The sequence below is a fragment of the Ananas comosus genome, linkage group 15 (genome assembly GCF_001540865.1).
Source record: "Ananas comosus cultivar F153 linkage group 15, ASM154086v1, whole genome shotgun sequence".
In the NCBI taxonomy this organism is placed as follows: domain Eukaryota; kingdom Viridiplantae; phylum Streptophyta; class Magnoliopsida; order Poales; family Bromeliaceae; genus Ananas; species Ananas comosus.
In genome coordinates this window covers 9,961,787-9,987,225 of record NC_033635.1, presented here as the reverse complement: position 1 = coordinate 9,987,225, position 25,439 = coordinate 9,961,787, and the positions used below count along the sequence as shown (strand labels likewise).

Here is a 25,439-nt window from a genome sequence, read left to right as displayed (position 1 = left end):
AAAAAGAATATGAAATCCTTAGATTTTTGTTTTCTAAAATTACTTCATTTAATAGGTCATCAATCCAAAAAAAAAAAAACAATAATAAATAAACCTCACTTTGTCTCCCTAAATTTATCTTATTTTTACTTTGTGACTCTGCGATTCAAACTGGCACGCTTGACTATTCCGTGATTACCGAAAAATTTCACTTACTATTCTATTCGATGACAAAAGAAAATATTTTAGATATAAATAGAGATAAAACTTTTTATTAATTAACTAGTGTAACTTTTTAAACCATAGGACAACAAAAAAAAGAAAAAGGGCTTTCTTTTGTTGCATTTATCCCCCTCTCAATTTTTTTTTTATAAATAGTCCTATAAAATTTATAATTATAAAGCTGGTCCTATCCCCCCCGCTCGCAAGCGCCACGTCAGCGGCTATGGATGGTTACCGTGTTTGGACGGTTGAATAACACCCAAGTGCCGCAGTGCAGCAAAACTCAAACAGTCCCGCAGTACAATTTAGCGTAAATACGATGAATGATTCAACTTATACCACTACTCCCGCCAGCTTTTAACGTGGCGCTTATGTGGCGGGGATAGGATTGTTTTTGTAATTATAAATTTTACGGAGCTACTTGTGAAAAAAAAAAAATTTGTGAAGGCGCTAAATGCAGAAAAAAGCCCCCCAAAAAATTGTTTAGGGAGGTATTTGGAAATCTCCTATAGTTGAGGGGTTTTCCATACATTTTATGCTAAGAAATGGAAAAGTCATAGAAATTTTGGTGGGTCCCGCACAAAACATGGACCCCGTATAATGAGTTCCCGCATCACGGGCACCGCATAAAAACACACCGAAAGCTGGCGCGTACAATCCGAATCCCTCCGTCAGTACGTCCGCGTAGGAATTGCTTATGCGTACGCGACGATCCACCGTCCACGTGTTGATTTTACGCATCCAACGGGTGGGTGATGCTGGAGACATTGTGGCGCGCGCACCCCGTGTATAAGTTTATTTAGATTTTTGTGAACTTTAGAATATGCGGTATATGCGAAGCTGATCTCAGCTCAAGTTCAATTTGAAATTAATTTCGAGCCTAAATTTAGGCTCAAACTTTCGAGCTGAGCTCGAGCGAGCTTAATTTCGAGTCTAGCGAATTCGAGCCAAAAACAAACCACTTGAAATTATTAAAATCGGGCAATTTACAATTTAATTTTTATAAGGTAAACTTTAAATACCACTCCTATGATTTTGCCTTTTTTTACTTTAATACTATGTGGTTTAAAGTATATTATTTTAGTATTTCATGGTTGGTTTCATTTTTTTATATACAAAAAAATTTCAAATACCTCACCTATGGTTTATTAAATATGCACTTTAGTACTCTGTGGTTTATCAAATTTTCACTTTAGCATTCTGTGATTTTAACTTTATCACTGATTTAACGAAAAAATTAATGTAGAGAATAACGGAAGAGAAAATGAAACCACACGGTACTAAAGTGATACATTTTAAACCACGGAGTACTAAAGTGAGAAAGCGCGAAACCACATTAATGTTATTTAAAGTTTTTCATTTTTATAAGATATTATCTAAAATTTGATATAAAAACATGCCGAATAGTTCAACAATCAAAATAAATACATGAATACAGTATTATAATATTTAAAAATAATAATTTAGGAGAAGCGACTATGCAAGCAAGTGAATGAGAGGGCGAGAGAGAGAGAGTAATTAGTGTAGGATTTTGTTGGTTTGATTTTGTGGGCTAATAAATACGCCCAATAATCAAAACTCTGTATGCATATAATTAAAATACACACACACACATATATTGTGGGTAAATTGCACTGTTACCCCTGAACTTTTGGTGAAGTTTCACTTTACCCTTTGAACTCCTAAAATGGACATCTAACCTTATAAACTCTAATATTTCGTTTATGTTACCCCTTCCGTTAGTTTTCCGTCAAGCTCTGTTAACCAGAAACTGACGAAAGGGGTAAAACGAATGAAATATTTGAGTTTAGGGTGTTAGATGTCTATTTTAGGAGTTTGGGGGGTTAAGTGAAATTCGCCAAAAATTCAGGAGGTAGTAGTGCAATTTACTCCGTAGGGGACTCTTGACTATAAATTATTTTATAATAATATGTTACTTATGGATTGACTACTAATCCTCAAGTTAGTGATCATGTTTGATTTTGAATTTATATATATTTTTTATCCTAAAATAAATTTATACCATAATTTATCCTACATTTTATTGTAATAAAATAAAGGAGAAAGAAATGAATTAGAGTGGCTTAAAGATAAAAAAAGAGCGATACTAATTACCTACGATGCTCGAACACTCTACTATCCTTGTGTACTCGCTAATATGGTTGATTTACAATAGGTGTCCTTATTCGGATATAGAAATTTTAATTCTTAGTTAATTTTCTGTAATACACGTTTGTCCCTTTTATCTTTAGAAGTATTGTTCTATAAAATACACTAAAATAAAATTTTTGCACTCAATTTCAGCCAATTAGAAATTTTTAATATAAAAATATAAAAATAATTTATAGTAAAAATTTAGGTAAATTGTATTGTTACCCCCTGAACTTTTGGTGAGTTTCACTTAACCCCCCAGACTCCTTAAATAGACATCTAACACCCTAAACTCTAATATTTCATTCGTTTTACCCCTTTCGTCAATTTTCGGTTAACGAAGCTTAACGAAAAACTGACGGAAGGGGTAGCATGAACGAAATATTAGAGTTTAGGTGGTTAGATGTCCATTTTAAAAGTTCGAGGGGTAAAGTGAAACTTCGCCAAAAGTTCAGGGGGTAGCAATGCAATTTACCCTATAAATATAATATAGAATAAGACTTCTATAATATCTATAGTACTAGGACTCCGGTACTATAGTCTCGTTTTTTATTTTAGGAAGTTTAAAGCAAAAAATCCACATCGTTAAAACTGATCTAGGGTATTTGAAGTTTTTACAAATGAAATTTTATATTTTTTCAACATAGTTTACTTGATGATCAAACTATTTCAAAATTATAATTTTTTATTTTTTTGAGAAATAGGTAGCACACTACCCGTTTCGTTTATTTCATTTAGAAATAAACTTAGCTGGAAATGTGAATCAACTAGGATTCGAACTTGGCACCTTAGGTACTAACCACCAAGCCCTTTGCCACTTCATAGTTTAACGGTGAGGAAGAACTTAAATTTATTCTAATTTTGATAGAAAATATTTTAAACTATCTAGATCAAGATCGTTATCTTTGACATTGAATTCAGAAGTTCTATTCTCAAATTTTAAAGATTGTTTAATTTCTATCATTCATTTTGGCATGGTTTATTTACTAAGTAAACGATGTCGAAAAAAAAATAAAATTTTATTACTAAAAACTTCATATACCCTAAATCATACTTAATTGTATGAATCAGTGATTTGAATACTCTAATATCGAAAACAAGATTATAGTATCAAAGCTCTGGTACTATAGATAGTATACTAGCCTCGTTCATGGAATACTATTAGTAGTATTTGGGCACTTTTACTATCGATTTTTTAGCCTCTAGATTTACACTTTAATTAATTTCATCCTTTAAATCATACTATTCAACAAACCACTCACTCAGCCCTAGGGGGTTACTACTAAACTTAGAGGACCACTATCATCCCAACCTTATAATTTTTCATTTAAGGGTTAAAAGTTCGATAGTAAAAAAGTCTAAATACTATTAATAGTATTCCAGCCCAATTATATATATATATATATATAGTGAGGCTACTATGCTATCGGAAGTACGGAGCCTTCCGTGCTTCCAGCTCATTTCAATGTTGCGACTTTCGAATCGTCAATCGGCTCCATTAAACTTGATCTAGAGTATTTGAAGTACCTAGAAAATAAATTTTATGATTTTACGATATCATTTGCCTAGTGAATGAAGGGGCTTAAAATCAACGGCTGAAAATAAAAATCTTACATAATGTGATAATATGACATTAAAATTTTAAATCAAAGATATTGATCTTGTTTTATATAGTATAAAGAATTTTCTATCAAAATTTCACGTGATTTGGATATTTCTACACCGTTAAACTTGCAAACGGCTCACTACGACCATTGAAATTTGTTGATTTTGAGCCCATTCAATCACTAGGCAAATGATATCGAAAAATAATAAAATTTATTTTCTAGGTACTTGAAATACTGTAGATCAAGTTTAACGGAGCCGATCGACGATTCGAAAGTCGCAACAATCGTAACCAAGCTGGAAGCACGGAAGGCTCCGTGCTTCGATTAGTATGTAGCCCACTCTATATAGTATATTTATATATATATATATATATATAGACTAATTCGAGCGAGACTAGTAATGCTCAAGCTCGACTTAAAAATAAATTTTGAAATTTTTTTTTTTTTTTTATGTTCAAGCTTGGCTCAGTTAATTTCGAGACCGTGTTCAAGTGGAACTTCTCAAACTAAAAATAAAGTACGGTGCAGAGGGTGTACGAATACACTCGGCTCAGGGAATAGTCTCGTGGCACGGCGTCCGCATGCGACACAGGCCCGCGTCTCACTCTGCGAATGCGCGAGAAGACGGGCGAAGGAGCCGCGCCAACGCGCGCCAAAAAGAGAGAGTTTTTTTTTTTTTTTTTTTTTTTTTGAAGGGAGAAAAAAAGAAACTAAAATTTTAAATATAATACGGAAAAAACGGGTAAATTTAGAGTGGTGTGAAAAAAGAGCAAAAAAAAAAAAAGAAAAAAAAGCGGAGGAAGAGAAACGCGAGAGAGAGAGAGAGAGAGAGAGAGAGAGAGAGAGAGAGAGGAGCGAGCGCCTCGGATTGCGAGTTCAATGCGCGGATTTGCGTGAGTTTTTGATCGGATGGCGTCGTCGTCGAAGGAGTTCGTCGGATCGTCGCAGGTTCTGTTCCGATCGCACTTTTTCTTTTTCGTTTTTTTTTTTTTTTTTGGGGGGTGAAGTTGTGATGATTTTTGGTGTGAAGGATCAATGTGGGATGCGGGTTCTGTTTAGGTTTGGATTTTTTTTGATTCTGATTGGCGCGGTGCTGTTTCGAGTGCAATTTGCGTTGATTTTGTGCTCTGTAATGTTGTTCTCCGCGTGAAATTTGGAAATGATGCAGTGATTTGACGAGGAGGGGGTAAAATGAGAAATCGAATTAGGTTAATGTGGTCTTTTGGTGCTTTGATGTTGCTTGTTTTTTTCTCAAATTAGCAATTAAAGATGTTTTGAGCTCCTTTCCATGTTTGAATCCCAATAAACGTTTGCATAAATCGTGTTAATCCGAAATTCTTAGCAGAGTAATGTTTAAGTAGTTAAGCTTGAATTTGAAGGTATTGGAGTCTGCGAATGGCCGCGATGTGCAAAATTGATGATTTAGAACAGAAGAGGTTCTTTCGATCATGAACAGTGCAGAAGAATTTGACGAATAATGTACGAGGATTTTCGTTATGTTAGGTTCTGGGTATTAAAAGGAAATGTGATTTTCAGAAAGTTATTGGCAATGTTTGACTGCACATTGGGCATTCCTGTATGTGCCATGATTTAGATAAGTTGATGAGAAACTAATGAGAGATCTAAGGAGATCACAACTATTGAGACAACAACGAAATTCGGAGTTAGAAGCTACCAAATGTCATGGATGGATGAGCGTAAAGAGGGTTGAGAAATTTAGGGGGCCTCAAGTTTTAGGTTATTTATCACGTCTTTAATTTTGTTTGCTTTAGCAGATCTTCTCTCAGAGGGATTTTCTGATGTCGATTCAGGGTCACCACTAAGTTCAAGAATTTTCAAATCATATCAAATCTTGTGTGGTCGCAGGTGGAAGGTTATAGCAACATTGATGCCTGCAGTTCTAGTTAATTTGTGAAGGTTATACAGTTCAGTTGCTAAGTCATGTAACTGATTTGAGTTTTGAATTTTAGCTGCAGCTCTTTTTTTTTTTCACTTTGATCATTAGGAGTAGTAAGTGAATTTGGGGGTGGGGGAGTTATCATGACATTTCATAGTATGGAGCATCACTAATTTTTCATTAGCTGTAATATTTTCTTGTCCTAAGAAACAGAGCACATCACATTGCGTTTTGATCACTGCAATCTTTCCTTGTCTGTAATTTTGATAATTCAACTAGTAATCTTGATGTTAATGAAACCTCTTGGATGAAACTTGATTATACTCAATTATTAACACTACTTTTTTCTTTCTAGATTAGTTGATGAAGCTCATATTTTTGCACAATTCCTAATGGTAAAATATGTACCTGATAAATGGAGATGTTATAGGTGCATGCAACAATCACGTATTGTTCAATGTGACCTAGTAGCAGACAATTTTTCTTTTCCTATATACAGAGTTTCTTTTTAGATTTTTTTTTTTTTCTGTAATTGAATCTTCTTTACCCTCTATACTTTGCTAGAGGAAGGATAAGTACTTCTTGTAGACACCTTTCATTCTTTGATATTCTATTGTTATGCAACTGTGACAGATGGCCTCTTCTCAGACTGCTGAGAATGTAACTCAATTTAAAACTTGTCGATGTGGGGAGGGGGACACAAATATTTGGACCGCAAGGAACTCTGACAGCTCCGATAAGCAATCTAGTAGCTGTCCCAGTTGCCAGGTTGGTGAGATTCTCTCTGAGGCAAAACAACCTTCTTTTATCGTGTTAGCATTCCATATTTCAGAATTTTAAGGTGTGATTTTTTTTTTATTTACTATTAGAGCTTATTAATGCCTTCAAATCAAACTTTAATTTGTATGATTTCGCCTTTCTTTTGGTTTAAATCACAGAAGTTAATTATGTTTGCATGATAAAGTACATGGTTTATGCAGTAGACAAGCATTCTTTTGCATTTATGACCTCCCTTTATATTCTTTACTTCCTATCAAGTTCTCCATGTTGCTGTCTGAACTTGCAGAGTCTAACCAGTTGAACTTAAGTTTGGAAACTGAAATATTTGAAGGATAGGTCGTCGTTGTATGACTAACTAGATTTTCACAATTGTATTATTTACTATACAAGCAATATTATTAAGTACATCAATATCAATCAATATCATCATCAATATAAACAAATATAGTTTTACATAGAAGAAAGGGCAGCTTTCTTGAAAGATGAAGGTTTGTTTCTCTTTCTCTTTACTATTCTCCTAATTGTCAACTCTCTTTTTACATTTTTTTTTTCCCTATTTGATTATTTTGTTCACCAAGCATTTTTTTTTTTCAGCAGCTACATATTGTATAAAATATTTATTTTCTCTATTTTACTGTTTTAAATCATTATTGATAGGTAAAGAATAACTAATTGTTACTTCCCAACTGCATGTCACTATATATAATTAAATCATTATTAACATGCCTGTATATCGCATGAGTAGAAATCTAAAATGGATATATTTTCAAAAACTCTATGACATGCAATGCTAGTCATGTTGCCAGAATGCCAGCATCATGACCTGGTGTTTGCTGCAAGAGACTAAGTAACAGGATAGGTCGATATGCAACTCTAATTTCCTACATGTTCATCTTGTGTGATTTTATTTTGAGATAGCTACAACTGTCACCCTGCATAACTATCTACTTACTAATATATCCCTAAAATCTCTGTTTCTAGCACGTATTCCTTTATACTTATAAAATGGTTAGCGACTTCTTATAATGCAAAGCCAACTTCCCTTATGAATTGGATCATTCGCCAATTTAAAACAACGGCATTTCTATCAGTAGCTGAACTTTCGAATATGAAATTCACTTTTTTCATAGGTATATATGTAAACAGATATATGTGGAAAAGCTCCTTTTATATTTTGTGTTTCTGTTAGACACTTAGACCTTGGTAATTTTAAACTGACTAATATTAGCTACAGGTTTGAGGTTTTTAGTATGCTGTTATTTTCAGTGGTCACACTAAGTTGCTGCAATGGCACCTAGATCTTGGTTCTGTGATAGGCATAATTCGTTGCACACTTACTCTCCTGGTTAATAATTACCACTAGTCTTGTTATTTAGGTTTGCTAAGATGTTATAGTAGTTCTTGTGCTTTGAGCTAGATCCTCTGATTTTGGTATAAATTTAAAAATATTTTTGAAACTCTTTTGACTGCAGATTTTCAAGAGTGGGCCACTATTCATTTCCTCCAAAGGTATGCTTTCATGTACATTCATTTATGGGTGGTTGTAGGGATTAGCACCTACTGTTAGTTTCTTAGTTTACATTTCTTTATTTTATTGTCATTGTTTTAAGAAATCTTCTATATAGATTAAAAGTTTAAGGCTTGTGTAACTTTCTATTACTGGATAGTCAAATGGCATGCCTCATGTTCCTTATTTGATATTACAAATTTTATTTCTCAAACTCTATGTATTCTATTAGTTCTCTTTGTTTGCCTTTGTGTGAGCTATCATACTTATATTTTTCTTGTTCCGTGATTTGACTGGAAATACTTGCCTTTCCTCTCGTGCTAAAATTTTTTTAGCACCATTTAAGGTCACCATGACTGTTCTCATTCTTCACTAGGATATATGTGTACACTCAGTGCTAGACTCAAAACACTTTTATTAATTGACAAATGCAGGAATAGGTTGGACTTCATGGAAGAAACGCTGGTTTATACTTACACATACATCTTTAGTCTTCTTCAGAACAGACCCAGTAAGACCAATAATTTGTGCTATCATTATTTTTCTGGTTTTTCATATTTATTTTCATTGAAGTAGCATTATGTTTTGTTGCATTAATAAGCACTTTTTCCGTGCCTATCCAATGCTTACAGTGCACTTTCTAGGTATGCATACTTGTTATTGTGCTTGTACTTGTCTGGGGTGGACTAATAGTTATTGTAGAATTATAATCTAATACTTTAAGGAAATCGAAAAGAAGTTCAAACAAGCTATATACTCCACTGTAGTACTATATGAGTATCTAACTCAAGGAAATGCTGGGTCATTATGACCCCTTCAACTCCAATTTTCCGCGTCTAGTTTCGTGAGGATACAAAGGGATGGAAAGGTGTTAATTTCTAGCTTAAGAAGCAAACATCATTTTTCCTGCAGAATAGTGGTGCATGTTACTGCGCAGATACATCGCTTCATGCTCAATTCTTCCTCCTCGATTTGCTTTAGTGCCTTCTTAAATGTATATTATTGTTAACTACACTGTGTGCCAACTTTTCCTTCCAGAACGCTCCTCCTGTAAAGGGAAGTGAACCGAATGTTACACTCGGTGGTATTGATCTGAACAATTCAGGAAGGTAGATGCCTACTGCTAATCTGCTAAATTTGAAAAGCTCTAGTCATTGGAACAATGATTTCTCATTTTCTTGAGCATATTGAAACGAGCCTTGACATGTTTTAAATCTTGCAGTGTTGTTGTCAAAGCAGACAAGAAACTTCTGACAGTGCTCTTTCCCGATGGTCGTGATGGGCGAACTTTTACTCTAAAGGCAGGTTTTGGGATACTCGTGTTCTTTAGTTTCTCCTTTTTTTATCCAAAGCTTCCTATAGTATTACCTTGATAATTGCCCTTTTATTAATCAGGCGGAAACTTCAGAAGATCTGTACGAGTGGAAAACTGCATTAGAGAATGCTATTGCACAAGCACCTAGTGCACAAGCACCTAGTGCGGCCCTTCCAATGGTGCAGAATGGAATATTACGCAATGATATAGTTGATCCAGTCGAAGCTCCAGCAGAACAGTGTATGCTCCCTTGGCTGTAATCTTTTGGCTAGTTATTTGGAAGATCAAACAGTTATAATAAGATTCATTAAACTTTTCCTCTTTATAGTGGATTGCAGTGGGTACTGGGAGAACAGGTGTTAATCTTGATCGAATTTAGAAATTATGCAGTGAAAATCTACCATATGAAACAACAACTGCTTAAAGATTTTACTTAATTTTGATCCTTGTATGTGATAATGAAGACAAGTGTTGACAAGATGTGGCTTTTAAAGAGCCAGAATAAAGTACTCAATGTGTCTATCATGACAATGGAATGATGAAATAGAATAAATTGTTGGGAAAACTTCAGATAACCCCCTTGTGGTTTGCCGCTTGTTTACTTTAGTACCCACTGCTTTTAATTGTATGACTTAACTACCTTGTGGTTTTTGGTTTTGTTTTCCATTAGACTGTTAAATGTGCCACAAAAATCGATAAAAACGGGATAGGGCACTCCAAGAATGATCAGTATTAAACTCTAAGAGGTCCCATGTTGTTTCTATTGACCTTTCTCGGACATTTTTGGTGGCCACATGCACGGCATATGACACTTTAATGGAGAAGACAACGAGGAGTCTAACAAAAAGAACAAAAGCAGAAACCACAGGATATAAGTGATACAAGTTAAAACACATGATACTAAAGTGAAAAAGCGATAAACCACGGGGGTATATAAAGTTTTTCTTGAATTGTTGCTTACAGGTCAGATACTAGTTCATTAACATGCATGACACAAATATATGCTCTGGTGAAAATATGTGAACGTTTGCACATGAATGGCCTTGTACGCAGGGATAGATATTAAGCCACTACTTATTTGTATGTTAATATGTAGATGTAAATATTTATTTGTGTACATATGTATATTGAAAGAACTAAGAACAGAGTTTTGAGTGTAGTAGGCTATAATCCTCTTGGGACAGACTCAATAGTGAGGTTTTTATTTTGAAGATCACTCCATTAAACATTGTAAACAGGTCAGGATATCATTGTCTTAAATCTTTTCATCTTACCGATAAAGTGGTCCTAATTTAACAGTAAAATTTTTTTGAGGATTTTATGATTTGTTGTTTGAGTACCAAATTGTGTTCCAGAATTTAATTTTCCTTATACAAGCCTCTGATATTAAAATGATTTAATTATGGATAAATTAGTATATCAATTTAACGGTAGGCTGTTGATAAGATCAGGGAGAGATTGATTTGCTGTTGGAAAGACAATAAAATACTTCTTCACATCACATTTTATATAGTTCAGAGGAAAGGAAAGAGAATTAGTGGAGAGTATAGAGTTGGAGGGACATAACAATCATGGCTATGTTAATTCTAAATCCAAAAAATATATACTACATCACCTGGGCTCTACTTTGCCTCTCTGAATAGGTTTTCATAATATCTAGAAAACATCTGGAAGGCATTGGAAGTTAACTATCTTGACACGCCTTTGGGGTTTAAACTCACCAAAATGCTGCTTGCCATGTTTAATTTCACCGAATAGATATTCAACAGTCCGAAGATTCATTACTTGACATCATCTTGATTTCTTGAGTGTAATTCCTAGTTCAGTAGTCGATTGTCTATGATATGAGCTTTTTATAATGTGAATTGAAATCCTTTTACCATTCTATCTAGGATTGAGTAGTTTATACTGTTTTTACAGCAGGGAAGGATCGGCCACCTGTGAAATCAATGGTTGTTGGTAGACCAATTTTACTTGCGCTTGAAGATATTGATGGCAGTCCATCTTTCTTGGAGAAGGCCCTCAGGTTCATTGAACAATACGGTAATATCCTGTTCCTGCTGGTGATAATTTACAGATTAGTCTAACAAAGCTTCCTCTGTCTTGTTCTTTTCTTACTGACTCATTTTCATTTGGTTGGATGACGTTCTACAGCTATCTCTACAACAAACAGTGCTCTAATTCTCAAAAAAAGAAAAAAGAAAAAAAGAAAACATAAAGAGTTGTCCATGTTGTTTCTGTTTACACTTTTAAAAGCTAGCACTTGATATCACGTATTTATTATAATGGACTTTTGATTATTAGGTCCAACATTGGTATTAGCTATATTTATAAAAATAATTAGTCGACAAATACTAAGGACACATATACTTGCATTTTGTGTTGCAATATGTATAGTTGGTTGCATGCAGTTTTATGATTTGTGTGCCACCTTGGGGCCATGTGGTATAAAACTAGGTTTTTGATAGGTCCAAGGCTGGTCCAGTCAGGCAAGTAGCACTAGAGTACTAGACTATTGGCCCGTTTGACCTAGATTTTGAAAAAGTGATTTCTGTAGAATTGATTTTGGTTTGAAAAAGTGATTTTTGTTAAAAGCTGTAGAGCGTTTGGCTGTGTATGATAGAAAAGTGATTTTGCTGAAGTGATTTTAGAAAGCTATTTGGTAAACTTTTTTGCTGAAGTGATTTTGTGATGCTGTTTAACATTACTTTATTAATTTATTTTGTAAAGAAGTGATTTTCTAGGTTTAAACATCAAGAAGGTTACATACAAAATATTATATTAATTTATTAATGTATATTAATAATTAAAATGTTTAAAAATTATACTTTTCCTATATATAAAATATATTTTTAATACAAATTTAATTTTAAGTTCTGTTGAAATACAAATAAAAATTTTAATCGACCCAAATCCATCGTATTTTAATTTTTTATAATCACATTCACATTTATCGCGCCGGCAGCACCCAATCCGACTAGACTCGGTCTTGCCGAATCCCGCCGGCGAGGATCGGGTCGGATCTGGCAAGGACGGATGCTGCTGGCGCGGATTCGGCCGGATACGACAAGGACGGATCCCTCCGGCATGGATACGACACGGTCGGATCCCGCCGACCGGATCCTGCCGACGCAAACCCGGCAGGATTCATAATTGCCGGATCCCGCCGGCGTGGATCCGGCCGGATCCGCAAGGATAGATGCAGCCAGTGCAGATCCGGCCGAACCCGCGGAGCCATGGGGGAAGAGAGAGATAGAGAGAGAGAGAAATTTGTTAAAAAAAGGAAGGAGGGAGAGAGATGGAGTTAGAGAAGAGAGGAAGGTGAAAAAAAATTTTGTTGGAGAGGAGTTGGGAAGAGAGTTATCTGTGGGAAGAGTGATTGGGAATAGTGAATAGAAGAGAGAAGATGGTAGTTGAAAATATTAAATGAATATAAAAGAATATAGTAGAATTATGTTATTTGTTTAGGGGGCGTTTGGATCCTCGTAAAACAGCTCCGAAAAAAAATTTTCGGTTGAAAAATTATTTTCCTGCTGTTTGGTTGTCTGTAAAAAATTTTTGGGGAAAACTTTTTTTACAGGTTCTCAGAAAATGAACCCTTGTATATATATATTATATATATATATATTATATTTTTATATAAATATATAGTGATTTTTTTATAGTACTAATAAATATACTATTATGTATTAATATTATATACTTATGTATAATATATTTTATATTTATTCATTTATAAAATCTATAATAATAATATATAATATAATAATTATTTGTATATTAATAATTATTAATATATATATATCAAAAGAAATATAATAATTTCTATTTGTTTTTCTTTTTTTTTATTCTTTCAACCAAACAACCGTAAATATATAATATATTTATTAATATCTAAATATATAACTCTTATTATCATATTGAATATATTTATTATAATTTTAAATATATTTAATCTATAAATAGAAATTATAATAATAATATATAGTATATAATAATATTATATATTAATAATATATATAATAAAAAATATATTAAATAGTTTTTCATCTATTTTTTCCTTTAAACCAAACAACAGTCATGGAAACTATTTTTCTTTTCCTACAAACCAAACACTAAACAACGTAAAACCTTTTTTCCACCGAAAATTTTTTTTCCACAGTTTTACGTGGAACCAAACACACCCTTAGGGGTTGTTTGGGTGTTTTCATAAAAATTTTAAGTGGGAAAACTGATTTTGTGGGAATCAGTTTTAGAGAAATAGTTTTTTTCTTCTTTTGATTCTAGGGCTTGAAAAATCAGTTTTCTGATTTTGAAAAGCAAAATCAGATTTTCCAACTCTTGTTGCCAAACGCTCTACTGAGCCCAAAATCACTTTTGGGCATAGAATCACTTTTAGGAAGCTGGGCCAAACATCCCCTATACCTTATATCAATAATAATTGTCTTGGCCATGGCCCTTTTTGAACACTAAACATACCTTATCTCAGTAGCAATTGCCTTGCCTACAGCCCTGTTTTTACCAAGCTCAATTTTGGACCCCAGAACACAAATATGCCTAACATTTTAGCTCTACCCAACTTAAACATAACTTGTTCCACTTTCGACCAAGCTCTGGATTAGGTTAACTTGTTTTTGTTCCGGTTCTCACCGATGCCAAAACTCGAAATCGTGTTCAGATACAGAAGCCAACCATAGCTTGTATGATGAAAAGATGGAAGTAATATTGCTAGCTTTGTTCTTGTTCAACTTTATTAAGATGCTGTTATATAAAAGACAAGGTATATCACTATGTAAATAATCATGACTGAAAAAAAAAAGAAAACTCTTGCCGTTTCAGCCAAATATATGTGATTGATTGACAATCTTTTTCTATAGGAATCAAAGTGGAAGGTATCTTGCGTCAGTCAGCTGATGTCGAAGAGGTAGAACGCAGAGTTCGTGATTATGAGCAGGGTGTGCTACCTTTCCTGTCTTACCATTTTGATGACTAGTTGCAATTGTATTCTTTAGTCCAAGTGGGAGAAAGTCTACTACGCTTATTAGTGTAGTGTTGTATTTCATACTAATGTGCATTCACATAGTGTGGTGAAAAAATTCACTATTTCTTAGAACTAATGCTAAACTAGTAAATTGCCTCATTTTTCAAATTGTTTTCAGGAAAAGACGAGTTCTCGCCAGAGGAGGATGCACATGTTGTTGGTGATTGTATCAAGGTATCAATTTGCTCTACAAATAGGCATATTGGTTATTGTCCAGTATCTCTTTAATTTGGTTTGATTTCTAATTCATTCCTATTTACAGCATGTTCTTCGAGAGATGCCATCTTCTCCAGTTCCTGCATCATGTTGTACTACTTTGGTGGAAGCTTACAGTAAGTCTTTTGACTTTAAACTATAGCTACACCCTCCACTCTGAAAATCTATGCACAATCATGTATTTTGTTCATACACAAATTGCCTTGATAAAAATTTCATTCCATTTCACATTACATATTTAATAGTTTCTTCAAAGGCACCAGCCACCTATTTTTCATGTGTCACTGATTATATACTTTGCAATTTTATCTCTCAAGAAAAGAGAGAGAGATGTTCTATGTAGGAACATGATTTCCCTGATTAAAGCTATTTTTTCGTGTTCATTCAGAATGCTTTGTACTGTAGCTCGTTTCACTGCATTCTTAATACTTCTACATACAAGTTTTGAAGCGTTGTTTCTTTTACACCTTGGTGTTTCTTAGACTATTCCTCCTGGTATATTATTTATATGGGGTTTCTTCAAGTTGATGTGTATGATGATGCGTTTCATTTGCAAAGCAACCAAATAGTCTGTATTGTTGGTGTTATTTACATTGATTCTATTGGTTTCATTAGAATTCTTTCATCTTTTTAATTCTTTTGGAGTCTTTGACCATACTAATCCCGAAAGTTTCATTCAGGCGCCTTAAAATTTTGCATATATACATTGCTGTAGGTAGATCTAATGTAACTTCCACAGCAAATTGGTTTTTCGGTTTTCCCCCCCTTAGAAAATAAGGGTTCAGCTTTTGAATCTTTGTTTAACCTCAAATATTTTGAATTATCAAGTTGTTGCAACAAATAAATTTGTAGCTAAAACAATTTGGTGGAAAGAGTCATGTTGGCAACTTCAAAAAATAAATAGTATGTAGGAATGAAACTGTGCCCTTACTTTTATATTGGAGATATGGCCCTAAAATAGTACATGTAAGAGCTAAAATAGTACATGTAAGAGCTAGCTTATAATACTATTTACCACTATAAGTTATTATACAGGAACTGACCGTGGCGGCAGAATTGATGCGATGCGTACTGCAATATATGAAACTTTCCCTGAACCTAGTCGGCGTTTAGTACAGAGGTACTTTAGCTAATCAATTATTCATTAGTCCCTTTTGCAGTTCGACTTGGGTACTTGAGACTCCAGACAAAATCTTTTTAATGCAAGTAAATAGTGCCTGTTTGGCTGGCTGCTGGAGAAGCTTCTTTTGTTGAGAAACTAGAAGCTGCCAGAGATTAGCAATCGAGCAAACAAAACACATGGAACTTTTAATCTGGCAGAAAGCTGATTGAGCTTTTGGGTAACAAAAGTAGAAACTTCAGTTTGAAGTTTTTGTTTTTGCTGCAGTAGGAAGTTTAGGAGATTTGGCAGCTTGTTTGTTCTAGCTAGAGCTTCTGTGGAGCGGCCATTTCAGTAGGGATGCTTAACAAACACCAGAAGCTTTCCATTAAAATCTCCTCACTAGCTTTTCTTTGCAGCAGAAGCAGAAACTTTAAATTGAACCATTAGATTTTCAGGTGCAAAGCTCATTTTATCTTTTTGCCACAGCAAAATCCCCAAACTTTTTTTTTCTTGATCAAATGCACAGTGTCTGGAAGCTTCTAATTTTGGGACGAGAAGTTTTATAGAAGCCATGTCAAGAGACATAGTGAAAAAGGTGTCAGTGCCTTTTCAAACAGATCTATTTCAATAGCACTATGCATAAGCTTCATAAAGGGTTCAACCGTCCCCTAGTCTGGTCCCTGCGACACTTAACCTTACAATGTTCTGTAGCATTGCCAAGAGATTGCCTGTTATTCATATAACAATTACCACGGAGAATATGCTGCTTTTCTTACAGGATTCTTAAGATGATGCAAACTGTGGCAGTGCATAAATCTGTGAACCGGATGACTTTATCAGCTTTAGCTGCTTGTATGGCACCACTACTTCTCCGCCCTCTTCTTGCTGGTGACTGCGAGTTCGAGGATGATTTCAATATGGGTGGTGATGGTTCGATTCAGCTTCTCAAAGCAGCAGCTGCTGCTAACCATGCTCAAGCCATTGTTATGATTCTACTAGAGGAATACGACAAGATTTTTGATGTAAGCACCCTTCTGATATATTATTAAAACTTTAAAGAGTAGTTTTGGTGCTTTACATATGTCCCTGAATCCTAAAAAATGTTTTATTGACTATCTGCATTTCCAAGATATGCCCCTCAAAGGCAAAAGTATATTTTAAATATGTTAAAAGTTTTATACATTTGTGCTTCATGATCTGATACATATATTATGCTACACAGGAGAATCTTTTGCAGGAGGGTTCCATGTCCTCAGAGCTGTATACGGAATCAGAGGAGGATGGTGATGTCGATGATAATTATTCAACCGATCATGATATCCCAGAGGATGATGGCTATCATGATGCGCATCATGACCTAGACGCAGATATAGATGACAATACGGAACAGTCATATAGCGGTACGGAAAGTTGCAGTGACGGTGAGAGCGACGTGTCTGGCGACAAGGTAGTATATTATGCTTTTAATTAATTTGTTTTAGGTAATAAAGAGTTCTTACTTTTTCGTGCTTATCTAGCATCACACATAGATATTATGGCTCATGTAAAGCTCATCGTATTTTTGGGCTGCGATGTTTTGCAGTCTATACTGTTGTGACCGCTCTGGCCATCTTACTGCAGCTGGTTTCTAAGTTAGTTTTACAGCCCCCCTCCCTCTTACTAGGAAACAACTCTCTTGTGCCCTTTAAAGCTAGAAACTTGGTATCTCTAAGGGACTTTTTCTTCATCACTTTTCTCTTATTTGTGTTAGTTACACTATTTATTACTGAACTTGCCGCATTCATTGAAGTTATTAAACTTCTATTTGTTGCAACTGAGGCACCACTTCAATTTTAGTTTCAATCGGGTCACTCTGGTAAACTTCATTTAATTTTCTTGTAGGAGTGATGATGTGTGAGTTGATTTCATTACCACACCATCTCTTGGGTATGATATAGCTGCTGAGTTCAGCTGCCCTGTCATTTCTTAAAGATGATGTGTTGTCTAAATTCTAACTTGAGGTGATGCGGCAAACAGAGATGTGATGGATATGGATACCCGAAATTTTACCCTAACCAGAATCCAAACAGGGCCATTTTACTCAATGCTAAACTAATATGGCTTCGGATATGGGTATAAAAAACGAAAACTCGACGGATTTGGATTATAGCATGGATTTTGTCTGTACCCCGCCCAAAACCAAATTGATTTTATGTTATCTAATACCTATGAATGTTTGATGTTATATTTGAATTGGTATTTTGAAAATTTAGATTTTAACATAATATATTTTGAAATATTGTAAAGAGAAAAAATTGCTTCGGGTTCAGGTTTTCGAGTTTTTGGTCTGTTTCGGTGTTGGATATGGATTTTCAAAATCTGTCAGGTTCGAGTTTTAGGTTGGTTGTCGGGTTCAAGTTTGGGTTTTTGAAAATCCACCCCGAATCCGACCTGTCGACTTCCCTAGTGGCAAGTAGTTTAGCTGACATATCGTCACTATAACATCTCTTGAAGATAAAAGTGGCAGCTAAATCATCGACCATTGCTACCACCCTATCTCTAAGAGATGATGTAGTGATATCATGGCACTTTATTTGGTTGCCACATGATTGTAAAACTACATGCCATCTTCAATAATTAACATGGCAGCTAAAGAAGCTACCATTTCATTCTCAAGAGATGATGTGGGAACTGAATCAACTACCACATTACTAGTCATTTATGAAATCTAAACAAAGTTTGCTAGAAGAGCTAACAGACTTAAAATTGAAATTCAATAACTCAATTGCAACAAGTTGAAGTTCAATGACCTAGTTGAAGCCTAGCGACAAGTTCAGTGACCACCGGTTTGATTTATACTATTCAATGGAATCAGTAATAATATTATCATTTTTTGTTTTTGTTGACTAATCACCTAATCAAGTCCTATCAAATTGATCTTTTAGATAACTGGGTATTGTAACCAATCTTAAGCCCTTTCAATCCAAATGTTCTGGATTCAATCCCCACATCTGCCAATATTGGGTCATATTCTTATATGTTTTCTCTTTTGTTATCTCTCCCGTCAATGCTTGTGGCATGTTTCAGACTAGCCTTGGGCTGCTTCCTTATTTAGGTAACAGTTTTAGTTTTGATATTTATTGGATCTCCTCTTAAATGCAGGCCAGCAAAAGCAATAATATAGATGTTGCATATCATAAAGATAGTGAAATGTTCGAACCTTCTAATGCACTTGAAAGTACAGCAGAAATACCAGCGCAAGAGAATAAGAATATTCGTCAAAATTCATCCCCTACTGATTCTCTTTCTCCTAAAGATGTTGTACCACAAGAAGAAATTATGCAGTATGAAAATAGCAGAAAATTAGCTCCTGCCCACCAGTCTTGTGAGCCAACTGGGAAAGGAGCTGCTTCTTCTACAGGCCAATTTCTCAAGTCAATTAGCCATGCTTTACCATCGAGAGCTGCAAAGTTCTCTGATAAATCAAATGACCAAGCACTCAGTTGTAAACGTCCAACTATATGGGGTCGGACCTCTGTAAGTGAACTAGATTACACTCTCTTTGTGTGATCATATAAAAGATATTTCTTGAGAAATTTACTTATTTGCAGGCCAGGAAGAACCTTTCTATGGAGTCAATCGATTATTCTAGTGAAGAAGAGTAAGTGACATATTTAGAGTTCATTTCGTGTTTCTCACATTAATTTTTGCTTTAGATGGCCAAATGACAAGAACCGCCCCTTCTTGGAAGATCCAACTTTTAGTTCTAAGTTTGGAAGCACATGCATAGGCGTTATACCCTTTGTTACTCTCTGCTTTGATAACAAAGGTGAAGTCGAAGGGGTTAAAATTACTACTAATTTCTGGCTACACTAATCTGTCTCTTGAACCAGGATTGCTATTCAGAGGCTCGAGAATACTAAGACTGAACTCCACGCCAAAATTGCAAAGGAGGTATTAGTTTTACACTTTGACTTTTAATCATCAACACATTGCAAATCTACGACATTTTGGCATATGTGAATAACAGTGGGCCTGTGTTTTCTAGGTAAAAGGAAATCAAATTCTGCAAGCAAGTCTAGAAAAACGAAAGGAAGCTTTACATGAACGTCGTTTAGCGCTTGAACAAGATGTAAGAACTACCAATGCTGCCATATTCTCCCACCATATTCTCCCATATCATATTTTTCTTTTTGATTTCTTGTTTAATTAAAGAACTTATTGAACCCAACTTCCATAAAAGGTATGGAGTAATCTTGTAACTTCTACTGATAAATCATGTATGTCAGGAAACTGGAACTGTAAATCCATAAGATGTTTTACTGGTAATGCCTTCTCAATTTCCTTTCTAGATTTTCATAGCCTTGGTTAGTAATTGCAGCTAAACGCGCAGAATAATCTTTTCTCAATGAAAGCTCATGTTCTATCAAGTGACGGATATAAAAGAAGGAACCTGATTCTAATACTTGAGACGTTGATACTACAAATACTGTACCTTCTTGCAGTTACAAGAAAGGGAAAAGAAAATTTTGATTCTTTCTGTTCAAAGAAGATTTTTTCTGTTGTAGTTAAGGTTCAACAATCAGCCACAAGAGTCTTAAATAGCATAGAAATTTGGACCCATAATTCATGTCTAATCTGGTTTCCACTTAAGTTAAATGAAACTGGTTGAACCTCTTTTAGCTTATTACATGATCTAGTAGGATATGCTCCAAATGCATATTTGGACGTCCCAAACAACTTTTGCCAATACCATTCTTGCAAAATTAAAATGCCGTATTGACCAATCAGGAATTTGACTACTTTGTTTGTCCAAAATTGTTACAAGTAGATGTATACAATCATAGTCTACTAGTTGTGCTCTTATGTCTCTTCATAAATGTCATAATTCAGTAGCATTTCTTGCTTTCCAATGGTAATTTTTCATTTAGCTACTGCTAGCACTTATTTGACATCTCTATAGGGTTGTGCCATCAGTGAAATTCTCTTTTATTTTTGGGCCAAAATATTGTTATTAATTATTAATTAATTATGACAACAAGAAGATTTTATGCTCGTCCGTATTTACTAATCAAGTCATATTTTTGTTACTGCAGGTGGAAAGATTGAGAGAACAGCTACAAAAGGAGAGAAATTTGAGGGCTTCGTTGGAGTCCGGACTTATGAATATGCGACGAGGGCAAGTATCATACGCATCCGCAATAGATAGCAAGGTTTGTGTTCATTATGAATTAGCATTTCCAAATTACACATAATTAGAAATAACATCAAGAGTCATACTTTTTATGTTTGTGATAAAGACTAGGGCAGATCTCGAGGAAGTTGCTCTCGCTGAAGCAGATATTTTCAGTTTAAAGCAAAAAATTGGTGATCTTCGTGGGCAACTCAATAATCAACTACAAGAAAGCTATACTACATTATGCGAATCATGCAACAAACGCCTCTCAAATTTGGATTCACCAGTCATGTAAGATACTCTACTTTTTATTTTTCTGAACTTTATGATTCATCTTTTCTATATCTACTAGCATTTTACTGCTATTTTCTAATTCTATTTTTTTCCTTATAGCTGTCAGATTTATTATAAATATATATGCGGAAGAAATGTTACCTCATATTGTAGTAGCATGAATCCACCTATCTGACACCGGTTCCTCTCTGAAACAGCCTTGATATTGGAAACGTGCAAATTTCCAGAGTAGTTTGTTACTGTTTCTTTGATCTTCTGTTTTACTGCGCTTCAGTCTTTAGTCTTTCCACTGATTTGTGGTCTTAGCAACATTTTCTTATTCTACTTCTAATATTGTTTGGAAGCAACTGATACAACATGGGATTGTGGTGTCTTTCAGTCTTCTACATGTCGAAGGGCTCAAAATCTTAAATTAGGTTCATACTCCTTTTCATTGTACAGCAATGAGAGGTCATATTGCAGTCTCTTGGTTGGTCTCAAGTTTATTCTGAACTTCAAATAGAGTACTCACTGTTTTATCAGACATTGATTTAGCAGTTGGATCCTTCAAAAGTTAACTTATATTGTGAAGAATAATAGAAGAGAAATTCAAAAATTTGTTCAATTTGTCAATGATCCTATAAGATTAGTGGATGACACCTACACTATTTACAGCATTTATGTTTTCTTTTCTAATAACCGTAACTTGTATGTATATGGATGATGCTATTTAGTCATCAAACACTGACACATTTGATCATTCTTAATCGTGAATGTCACAAAATACAGGAAAGGTCAACAGGAAGGTGTCGACAGTACCATTTTAGTAAAACAAAATGGCACCTTTTCAAAATGCGATGTAAGATCTTCATCTCTCCTCTTGTATATGTTTGTGTATTCCTAGTCCTCTTTATCCGTTTAATTTGCATTGACATCAAGGTGCTATAGAGTAACCTGTTAGCTCAATACATTTCTGAGTGTCTTAGAAAACTTCTCTTTATACCAACAAGGTTTCTAGTTTTCCGAACTGAATTATGTTAAAAGGCCTTGCAACATGATAAGCCATTATCAGATGTTTAAATGCAGGAAGAGCTAACGACATGATATGCCATTATCAGATGTTAAAAGGCCTTGCAAGTGTCAAATATTTTACTCGAAGAAGCCCTTGAATTCATAGGTATCAGTAGTAATGATGAAAGATTAGTTCCATATTCAAGCTGAAAGCATGACTAGCCGAGTGACATGCATGATCACTTTGTTTCGCTGAGCACATCTCTGCATCAGCCAGACAATGTTTCTATAGAACATCTATGCCAACTGTAGCTTTAGTTACTCATGTAGTGATTTGCAATGCAGACAAATAACCAGAAACTCCAGAAACTTGTTTTAATGCCAATGTCTAAATCTCTTGGATCCACTACCGATAATATTTGCGGTGTAAGATCTCACTCATTGCAGTTCCTTATGAACATTTGGGCAGCGAATGGTTTACCATCTCTAGAAATAATTGTTTAGAGGACATGAAAGCTAGTAGATTATTGAAACAGACAAACTAAATGAAATTTCATTATTTTTTATTAAAAAAAAAAAAAAACTAGAACAACATTGTAATATGATAACATTTATTATGAGGCATTACAATTTTGTTCTTATTTCATGTTGATATTCCGATATGACATGTGTAATGTTCTCACATTGTTAACACATTCTAAAAATTAGTGTTAACTGTCCTCCAAGCAGGACATTTTGGACGAAGCACATGAGAAACTCCAATTGCAAACACAAGGTTTACCTTCGACAAGCTCCGATCATTCACAAAATCATAATTCTGAATCGACAAGTCAAAACGATACACTACCATCAAATGTTAGTTGCTCCTCATCTTCAACTGGAGCCACCGCCCAATCCAAGAAGGTTTCTGCAGAGAACAATGAGGTGAGAATGCTCATTGTTTGTTTCCACATGGAGTTTTGGGTTCTCTTTTCTGTTGCCTAAGTTTTAGTGTTTTACTATTTACATTTAACTTTCAGGCTAACCGTGAAGAGCTGAAGGCAGAAGCTCAGGAGTCATTTTCTCTCAAAAGCGGGAAGCCTCTTCAGAAGCAGAAGCCAAATGCTCCGCATCAAAGCAACAAGCCAATTTCAAGCTGTAGCATTAACCCAATCGCTGAGGAGCCAACAATTGCTTCCCAGGATGATACTCAGAGCACGTCGAGTGGTGAGGTAGGCTAATCTATTCTAAACCCCCCTTTTTTTCCTTTCCTTTACCTTTTGCTGTCCACATAAGTCATTCTTCTCGATCTAGGAGCAAATGCCTGATCTCTTTTGTATACAGAATGCCATGCATGCCGCAGATAGTGAGAGTGTGAAAGTTCATAAGAAAGATTCAGTATCTTCGTCAGATAAGAAGCATATAGAGAAGCAACAGACGAGCACAACTAATCTTAGTAGCGCAAAATCTTCAAGTCCCACTAGCATTGCATCCAATGAGCAGCTGATGGCTGGCGGACAGAACTCCGTTTCGAAGAAGCACCTTCCAAGAGGTGAAAATGTGAAGAAGGAAGCCCATGATTTGTCATCTTCTTTTCCAAAAAGGCAACCTTCTGAGAAGCATCAATTCTCCACTATGAAGCCTCAAGGATCTAGTAGTGTTACGTCTCCCGAAGAGCTGGCCGCAGTTGATCGAGTTTTAGCTTCGAAGAAGATCTCTTCTAGGGCCGAGGTAATCCTGTATTTCATACTAAAATGCTAATTTGGCTTGGTCGAAACTTACTGCAAAAGTGTTGTTTGGTTAGAGGTGTTCGAAGAACCATTCATAGCTTTTTCATTAAAATCTCGTCTACATCATGACGCAACAGCAGCAGTAGAAGTTCCAAAGAGCTGCTTTTTAGGGCTCAAAAGCTCCTTTAAGATTATTGCGACAGCAAAAGCTCCAGATTATAACTGCTTTCTGCTGTGTAGTTTTTCTAGAAGCTAAGGAAGAAAAAAGTTTTTCTAGAAGCCAAGAAAAAAATGCACCAAAAATCGGTGCTTCAGCACAATCTTTTATAATAATTTTTGCATCTCATCTAACAACCCTGGCTATTTAGAACTTCTTGATTAGCGAAGTTTAAAATCAACCGAATAATTTTGCCCTATTACAGGAAGTAGGTTTATCGTCATCATCTGCACTGGCAAAGCTGACGAACCGGCTCAACTTTTTGAAAGAACGGCGGGCCCAGCTCGTGAATGAGCTGCAGAACCTAGACTCGAACCGCACACTCGGTCCAACCGGTCCCCCTCCAAGAACCAATTCCAGATGATCAACCATTTGCTCAAAGAGGAAAAACGTACTACTCTCATTTCAAAGATATTGGATTTGAAAACAAAACCGTGATTTTGAGTGACACTGGAATCTCTTCTACAAGGTGTGGGGTTTTCTGATGGTCTTTTTAACACGATTACCTGCCGCTGAATGTAGGAAGGTGGATAGAGATAATTGGTTTTATGTGTGTTTAGAGCCGAATTTGTAGCGTGTTTTGGAATGATTTGGTTATTATGTGAATGACTACTATTTGGAGGCAACGCCTGATCTGTTCATGTAAATTGTTGTGTGAGCTGTTTGTATCATAAGATTGGCTTGTTGCTTTGATTTTTCTTTTCCTTTTTTTTTTCATCCTTTTCTTTTATTCTTCTTTTTTTTTCTTTTGAGAAAATGTACGCTTGTTGCCCTTAGAGATTCTGACACTCTGTGTTCAATGAATATATTTGAATTCAGGCACCGTTCTTTACTTTTTCCTTTTTCTCTTTTTAAAGATTATATCGTCTTATGCTTTGTTTTCATGCTAGACAGATAGATTCTGTGTCGCATCAACTTCAGCTCTCTCAATAACTTCAGTAAATCCAGTTCTAGTTTGGATTGCTGTGTGCTCGATCTAGACATTTGTGTATCAACCCTATTTTTTGATCCATATTAGATCTAGATGTGGATAACATAGCTGGCATTTAGGAAAGAAACAAATGAGCATGGAGGGACTTGTGTGCTATTAGGAGTCCGTGTTGATAAGTCGTTTTCGATAATAGGACTTTCGAATCGGTGATCGGCTTCGTTAAATTTGATCTAGCGTATTTGAACTATTTAGAAAATAATTTTTGCAAATTTTCGATATCATTTACCTAGTGATAGAAAGGATTCAAAATCAACCATTTTTAATAA

General features: G+C 35.0%; 1 protein-coding gene across 4 annotated transcripts; it reads left to right on the top strand.

Moving 5' to 3' along the window:
* Positions 4,759 to 25,020, top strand: LOC109721764 (rho GTPase-activating protein REN1-like). 4 transcript variants are annotated; one of them, XM_020249541.1, is made up of 25 exons: positions 4,759 to 4,907; positions 6,490 to 6,624; positions 8,109 to 8,145; positions 8,578 to 8,654; positions 9,182 to 9,252; positions 9,366 to 9,444; positions 9,539 to 9,698; positions 11,382 to 11,501; positions 14,336 to 14,413; positions 14,618 to 14,673; positions 14,762 to 14,831; positions 15,751 to 15,835; positions 16,596 to 16,839; positions 17,040 to 17,264; positions 18,959 to 19,333; positions 19,408 to 19,457; positions 19,690 to 19,750; positions 19,845 to 19,928; positions 20,893 to 21,009; positions 21,097 to 21,263; positions 22,035 to 22,104; positions 22,986 to 23,180; positions 23,276 to 23,467; positions 23,580 to 23,966; positions 24,388 to 25,020. In XM_020249541.1, the coding sequence occupies exons 1-25, from the start codon at positions 4,869 to 4,871 to the stop codon at positions 24,544 to 24,546; spliced, it is 3,333 nt and encodes a 1,110-aa protein (XP_020105130.1). In that variant the 5' UTR covers positions 4,759 to 4,868; the 3' UTR covers positions 24,547 to 25,020. The 4 variants fall into 4 exon arrangements, with proteins under 4 accessions (XP_020105130.1, XP_020105128.1, XP_020105127.1 ...); XM_020249539.1 differs by having other exon boundaries at positions 6,490 to 6,645; XM_020249538.1 differs by having other exon boundaries at positions 6,490 to 6,645; positions 11,379 to 11,501.